At 34.0% G+C, this 8073-nt stretch overlaps 1 protein-coding gene across 1 annotated transcript; it reads right to left on the bottom strand.

The window, feature by feature from the left end:
• Positions 1-332: 332 nt before the first annotated feature.
• LOC109535134 (15-hydroxyprostaglandin dehydrogenase [NAD(+)]) lies at positions 333-3389 on the bottom strand. The gene is made up of 5 exons (XM_019900967.2): positions 3195-3389; positions 2952-3078; positions 1173-1279; positions 660-991; positions 333-601 (listed from the first exon to the last, which is right to left on the bottom strand). Exons 1-5 carry the CDS (start codon positions 3294-3296, stop codon positions 460-462), a joined length of 810 nt encoding a protein of 269 aa, XP_019756526.1. The 5' UTR covers positions 3297-3389; the 3' UTR covers positions 333-459.
• Between the last annotated feature and the right edge of the window lie 4684 nt (positions 3390-8073).

The following is an 8073-nucleotide window of genomic DNA, read 5'->3' as shown; positions in this document are numbered from 1 at the left end:
ATTAATTCTCGTCCAAATGCTCTGCTAGTTTGATTTAAAAACATTCATCTATGGTTCTATCCACTATTGGAATTGGCGGACTCTTCTAGTTTTTGTCTCAGAAAAGTTGCTGATTTCAATCAACTGAATCCTATCGGAACGAAATGTGTAGGAAATCCAAATAAATTGTATGCCAAATTGTAAACCACAGCAAAGTTGTGTTCTTTGAAACAGATACAATGAAACTGTTGAGCTTCTTGGGCCTTTAGGCTATATTTGAAACCACATACTTCTGCCTTCATGGAGTCATAGTAAGTGACATTTAACCAAAGAATAATTATAAAATTCTTCAATAAACAGCATTACAGTTTAATTCACGTCACAATTCTACATTACAAGTTAAAAATCTGAAGCAAACCCCAGTTTATTAATGAAACGTACAATAAATGTGATTGTAAACATTATATCCTGTAAAGGTTGTTACGGAAGAAATGTTTTCGGTCCTACCAATCGGTCGGGTAATTGAAACTTGAAGGGTGCTTTGCCTCCTTCAACCACCCACATGGTTCCCGAAGGAGCTCTTTCAATAACCGACATTACTTGAACAGCCGCTTCCTCAGGGCTAAAATCAAAAATATATTCCAGATTTTTAGAAACCTTTTGCCGGTTTAGTAGCTTACCCTTGATTTACCACCAAGCCGCATTCTATCGGTCTTAGTTTCTCGTAGGCAGGCCCCAAATTTCTGTTTGGTAGGTCCGTTATTAACGGCGTAACTGTCGATCCTGGACACACGCCTACCACTCTAACTTTGGTTCTTTCGTAATGAGCTGGTAAACCCCATGATATAGTTAGACCGTAAACAGCAAACTTAGTTCCAGCGTAAATTGGCACAAATGCGAATGGCGCTATTCCGGCAATAGACGATACATTCAGAATGAGCCCTTCGCTTCCGGATTTGTATCTTTGTATGTAGTTTTCCAATCCCAGAAGAATTCCAATTATTGTACCATTCTAAAATAAACCGTTGTAAATTAATTAATTTGCTGGGATTATTTGCACACTGTCGATACTTTCTCATTTAAATAATGTTAGTTAATAAAAGAGCTTGTGCAGTTTACTTTTCATTTTATACTTTGGAACCCAATCTAAAATATATGTATATTGGAATATATTTATAAATTCCAATACTCACCACATTTATGGCAATTTCCTTTTCCCACACTGAATCATCCATTATTCCAGCATTGTTTATTAAAATGTCCACATTTTTAAACGTTTTTATTGTCTCCTTAAACACAGCTGAAATGTTGATAGTTTCGCCATTATTTATCATTAAAACGTGAAAAAACTAGTAATATCAGGGTACTCGCGGGTCTCTAATTGAATATCAGTGTGAAACGACGTGAACTTTGATCTTGATCTACGTTTGATCATTTGTTGAAACTCGACGCAATCAAGTGATTTAATGCGAGGCCAAAGTTGCACTAGAAAACACACCTCGAAAGAGTACAATACTTACAAAAGTGCTTTATAAATGAAAAAAAAACAACTCAGTTCCGAATTCAGAAAGTTTATCGGTTGTTCTACGTATTAGAGAATATTCTTGAGGAATTTGTGATTGACCTTGTTAGCATTGTCTATCCTTTTAAGCATTGTTCAAATTTGACGAAAGAAGTCCAGGAAAAACAAAACATTTAAATTGAACCTGAAGTTACAGTGACAAACGCGGCACCAATTCTCCCTCGCCTTACAAATTTTGAATTCTCTTAAGTAATTTGCTGTGTTGACTATCTGTGTGAACAGTATTCTGCCTTGATTTTAATAGAGTATGCATCCAATCATCTGCAATCAATGACTTGAAATGGATGAAGGAAATCCAGAAAAAGGAAAATATGTAAACTAATCCCACCTTTAGAAGGTGAAGAAGACAAGAACTTCATGTGAGTGAAACTTCTGAAACGTTTCCGAAAATTAGGAACCTTTTGAAAAAATACAATCTTCAATAATTTGCTGTGATTTACTGTCATTGTGAAACGTATTCAGTTGATACTAAATTGATCTCACTGAAACTTCTGAAACGTTTTCTATAATGGTAAACTTCTTGAAGAATTTGCTTTCATCGACCAAATGACGAAGAAGTCCAGGAAAGGTAACATAGTTAAACTAAACCTGAAGTTTGAAATGATAAAGGAGATACTAAATTAATCTCACTGAAGCTTCTGAAAGGTTTTCTAAAACAAGGAAATTCAAAAAAAGATGAAATATTCTTGAAGACTTTGCTTCCATTCAGTATCAGTATGATTCATGGTCAGCTTTGATCTTGATGCAGTATGCTTTTATTCAGTGACTTGAAATGGACGGAAGCAAAATATGGAAATGAAACCCGAAGTAAAAAATGATAAAGGAGACACCAAATTTATCTCAGTGAAACTTCTGAAACGCTTTAAAGAATTAAAAACTTTTTGAAAAATAAATTCTTCTTAAGTAATTTTCGGCGATCGACGATTAGTGTCAAGCATGCTCAGATTTGATCTTGATAAATTGTGCTTTTAAGCATTGGCTTAAATTAGACAAAAACAGAAAAACGTCAAGATTTAAATTAAACCTTAAAATTGAATTTTACAAATTTGGACTTTTCGTAAATATTTTGCTGTAGCTGGCTGACTTTGTGAAACACATTTGACTTTGATCTTAATTGAGCATCTGTTTACCGAATGACATGGAATTGATAAAACAAGTGCAGAAAAACAAAATATTTAAACCAAACCCGTCGTAATCTCAACGTTTTCTAAACTCAAATATTCTCTCGGCATCCATATATACTTGGGATCTTGTCTAGGAAATTGCTCTTTCTGTATATTGATTAAAGGGCTTGAAGGGCATCTCTAATATAACTTCTTTAACCACTCATTATCGCATGCCTTTATGTCAGCGTTTATTATTATTGTATGATGAAAAGGAGCTAAATTACCTTCAAATTGTGCATAGCTCGTGACATCTGTTTTTATAAAAATAGCCTTATTTTTGCCAAATTCCTTTTCAATTTGTTGCAAAGCTTTGCTTCCAAGCTCCGGAGATATATCGGCTAGGACAACGGCCTATAATTTCAAAAAGCACAACATTGCAAACAACATTTTCAGCTACAATTAGATTTGAAATTATTTAGAAAAATTTCTAATTGGATCATAAAAACCAACTAAGGATTCTCGTTTACCTTGGCGTTTTTTTTCAACAATTCCAAAGCATATTTCAGTCCCAATCCGGACGCTCCGCCTGTAATAATGGCCACTTTATCGGCTATTTCAAAGATGCTCATTTTGGCTCCACAAGTGCTCGACAACGTATGTAAAAAGCGATGTGACTTTCAAAAGGGATTGAAGCGAACTGTTTACAACAAATTAAAATTCCCGATTAGAAAGTCCTCGCACGTTAAGATTATGGTTTAAATTATTACTGAGTGTGCGCAATTGGTATTTTTTATTAATAAAATGAAAGTGTGGCTATTTTCATTTCAGTTAAATAACCAGCAGTAGGTAATAAAATTTGATCGCTTTTTCTTATCCGGCTCAATTACGCCTACTGAAGGATGCTGAGTGGAATTTTATGGAGGCCTACAAGGTAAATGAGCGCGACTGGATCAATCATAAGCAAAAACAAAGTCAATGAGCTCATTTTTTGCTATATACATACTCAAAAATTCAGACTGCAAAATATCTATCGCAATATAACGTTGCTCTTATTCTGCTAGAATCGAGATAAAGAACGATTTTTTGCTGATAAATCTAAAATATTTCGGCTTACGGATGCAAAAAACAAAACATTAAAAATATTTCAACCCAAACTTTCAGTCACTTAAGAAACGCTTTAACTTCAGTAAATCTGTTTGGCATTATAAACTGATAAACAGTTTCAGCCTCATCCACGAATGTGTCCTAATCCTGTACCAAACATCCTAATGCTTAGAATGTTTCTAGGGTTTATACTATATATAAACTAAGCAAAGATTAACACTTACCAAATTGATAGCTATTTCTTTTTGCCATAGGAAATCGTTGTATATTCCAGCATTATTAATTAAAATATCGACATTATGAAACACGCTGATCGTCTTCTTAAATACGTCTAAAAAACTTTATTAGATAAAGCGACTCCCAACCTATAACTGGATGGTTGATTGCGAAGGAAATTAATCACAACTTTGCATATCGTCAATCGGTTTTTACGTACTCTCAAATTAATTGTAATCTGTAACATCAGTTTTAACAAAAACGGCCTTGTTAGGTCCAAATTCGCTGTTAAGTTGTACCACTGCTTTCCTCCCAATATTCTCAGATATATCTGCTATAACAACGGACTAGAATAGTACTTTTTTTAGTTACCAAAATTCAACTCAAAACTCTCATAGAAAGGCCTTTTCAAATCAATCAAAACCTAATGTCCGTCTAGCCTTGGCTTCTTTCTTCAGTAGTTCTAAGGCAAATTGGAACCCTAGACCATCTGCACCACCAGTAACAATTGCCACTTTTCCTTTTAAATCAAATGGAATCACCATAGTAGAGTACATGTTGCTGGCTGCGAACTAGATATTGGTATTTTCAAATAGACGTGCAAAATTTAACTGTACTTAAGTTAATAGCCACATTAGCACCCCGAACACATAAAGCGAGATAACCAATTCATCGTTCAGTTTTAATTAATATGAGAAGCAATTGTTTCATTTCTTGTAAACAATAAACTATACATTATTAATCAACTTTTTTGATTAGGGGCTCAGATTAACGAAGAAAAATCAGATTTGTCGCATCGAGAACGTGATTCATGATCAGCCATGCTGTTGTGTTATTGTGGATAGTTTCTAAGCTTTATTTATAACTTACCATTTTTTATTGACCTGTCCTGAAATTTAGTTAATGTTTTTGCTAGAGCATTTATTATAGCAAGCTATGCTGAAAGTTAATATTAGTTACGTCTGGAACATTTCAACCACATGAAAAAGGCAAACAGCAGTAATCAGCATTAAAACCGAATTAAAATAAGCTTGAACATATAGTTGCTTTAAAACTTCTTTAGTTTTCCAAGCCATATAGAACATGTCGGTAGTAAAAATCAATCAGTAATTATGGAACCCCATTAAGAATATTTTAAGCCTTTGAGCGCAAAAGCAGCACTAGTTTCAAAATGCAATTGCATCTGGCATTCGGTCAACAAAATCAGTTTTAAACATGCAAAATTGGCCAGGGTCTTGTAGCTGATCGATTTGTAAATTGAAAATCCCGCTCAGGATATAGTGAATTAATTGGGGCAAGTTTACTCGAGACTGTTTCCATGTTTTTGCCAGCAATCTGCAGAACGTTGTCAAATGATTTCAGATCTTTATTTGTTGATGGGGTTTTCCAGTTGATGAACCAACGTAGTCACTGGTCGCGTTAATTCGATAAATTAAATATCCAAATTCGGTCTAGACTCAGTTTTTTATCAACAGTTTCAAAGTTGCGAAGAAAAAAGTGAAGAAACAGTAAATAGTTGATTTAATTAGTTAACTGTGTAATGTATTGCATTAAAGAGTATTAATTTAACGCTTATTTTTTCACTTATCTTGCATAAACTGACTCAAAATCTTATGCATTAACCTCGAGGTGAACTAAAACAAAGTTTTATTGCCTAGGCAGATAAGATACAAGGTTTACAATTACAAACAAATGCAAACCATTCTCAACTGTTCTGATATTCATGAAAATTTTCAATTATTTTCATTTTGCACTCGGACTGTTTCTGCTGAAGTAAGATTTAACGGCGTGCTTTTACCTGAAAAACCACAACTTATGTCTGTTTTTTAACGATATATTCCTGTTTTCTCTACATGCTTACAGCTAAAATAATTTATTACTTTATGGAAAACTTAAGTATGTTGGGAACGATATATACCTGTTTTCTCTGTACGCTTAGACTTAAAATAATTTCATACTTTATGAAGAAATATGCAATTAATTGTTCAGTTATAAGCGATACCAAAGTGAATGTGGCTCAAAATTAAATAAATACTGAGTAGTTAAAATTTAGTATGAATTTGAACATTCATAGAACATGGCGTTATGAAATTGACTGAAACAAACACAATGATTCTGTTATCATTAGTGTACTATTATTTATTAAAGGAAATAATTTCGTTTGCTCTTAATGTGACAGCAACATCAAAACTATAATAATTGGTTTGCTTTAATCCATACATTTCTGCCTGGACAAGCATCATAATTATATAATTTCTAAATATTTTCACTATCCATAACTGTGAATTTTTGCTCCAAAAGCTTTTGACCGAAAGACTATTTTTTAGCGACTGGCAAAAATCAAACTTTAGCCGCATTTTCTACATTAAGGAACAAGGTGAAATCTGAAAATGTACCAGTTTTATCCAACTTGAAATTTTCAGAATCTATTAAAGATAGCTGACACTCCATAACTATAAAATTACACCCGTTTAGTCTGAACGATTAATTTTCCAGGGTCTGCCAAAGTTAGTATTAAGGGTCACAAGGGACAATCTGAAAATCTGCGGGCAGAAAAATTCGGGGCAACAAAATCTGAGCAAGTTACAACCTGCAATTCCGTCAGTTGTCTAGATATATTCTGTGTTCTCTAACTGCAAATTTTCATTTAGTTTCACTTTCCGACTAATTTTTTCAGGATTTCCCAAAATTAAGACCAAAAGTGAAGTTTTCAAAAAGGCCAAAAATTCGTAACATCAAAAGCTCACCATGTTACGACTTGAAATTTTCATCACCTACTCAGAACAGTTAGTGTTGGATAACTGCAAAATCTCGCGCTGTTAGATAAAAAAGCGAATTTTTCAAGAGCTGCCAAAATCGGGACCAAGAACAACAAAGTGAAAATAGAGAATCTGGAAACAGAAAAATTCTTGGCGTGAAAACTTGGTCAAGTTGCAACTTGCAATTTTTGCAGAAATCTAGACACACTTGACGCTCTCCACTGCCCCCACGTGCAATTTTTCGTTTCGTTTCATACAACGACTCATTATTCGGTGACTTTTAAAGTTAAGACCAAAAGCAAAACAAGGAGAGAACTGAAAAAAAATCGCAGCGATTAAACCTAATCAAGTTACGACTTGAAATTTTGACGCTTTATTCAAGATACTCCAGACTCTATAACTGCAAAGTTTAATTCCATTAGAGGGAAAGCCTAGTTTTTCAGAGACTGTCAAAATCAGTACCAAGAGCGACAAAGTAAAAACTGAAACTCTGCGAACATCAAAATGAGAAAAAATTGTATTGTCAAAAGCTGCTTAAGTTGCAACTTAAGTTTTTGTCAGTTGTCTCGGTACACCTCATGCTCTCTAAATGTAAATTTTCAGTTCATTTTTCCCAACGCCTAATTTATCAGCTACTCCTAAAATTAAGAACAAAAGTAGCCAGGTTGATAGTGAAACTATACTAAAACAAGAGCTAAAAAGTATCATAGCTTATTACAGACGCTTAGTACTCCATAACTGCAAAAGACTACTCTATTAGATAGTCAAACTAATTTTTTACGCAGTGTCAAAGTTAGCGCTAATAGCGACAAAGTAAAGATTAGAAATGTGCAAACAGGTGGTGTGACTTGCTATTTCAATCTATCTAAGAACAATTTTACATTTTGCTGCACCGAAACAACTTTGCAACGAACCCTTAATGAAAAAAAAATGACTAGGAAATCTTCTAAGTAATTTTCCAAACGTTTGTACTTTTTACTAAAATTTTTAAAGTACGTATTGCATTGAAAAAAAAATAGTAATAGGCGCTCGCATTCAACATTTTTTTTGCTTTGTTTAATGACTTTTTCCTTGTGTTGGGCTGGTGATAATAATCCAGGTGAAACTTCTGAAAATCCGAATATAGCTCGACCACCATGCGAAAAAACGAAAAATTCGCTACATAAACTGCCAGCCAATTTAACAATAGCCAAACTAGCAGTGGCAAAAACTCAGCTTTTTCGCATTCCAGTTTCGCTTAATTCGATTGTTCAGCGCAATCTAGCTACGGCCAATTCCAAAACGGCGCTTTAGAGCCGGATTGAGCATTCCAGCTTTTTAATAATAC

Source organism: Dendroctonus ponderosae, unplaced genomic scaffold, assembly GCF_020466585.1.
Source record: "Dendroctonus ponderosae isolate FM_Combo_2020 unplaced genomic scaffold, Dpon_F_20191213v2 Dpon_F_20191213_357, whole genome shotgun sequence".
Classification (NCBI taxonomy): Eukaryota; Metazoa; Arthropoda; class Insecta; order Coleoptera; family Curculionidae; genus Dendroctonus; species Dendroctonus ponderosae.
This window is presented reverse-complemented; position numbering and strand designations above follow the sequence as displayed.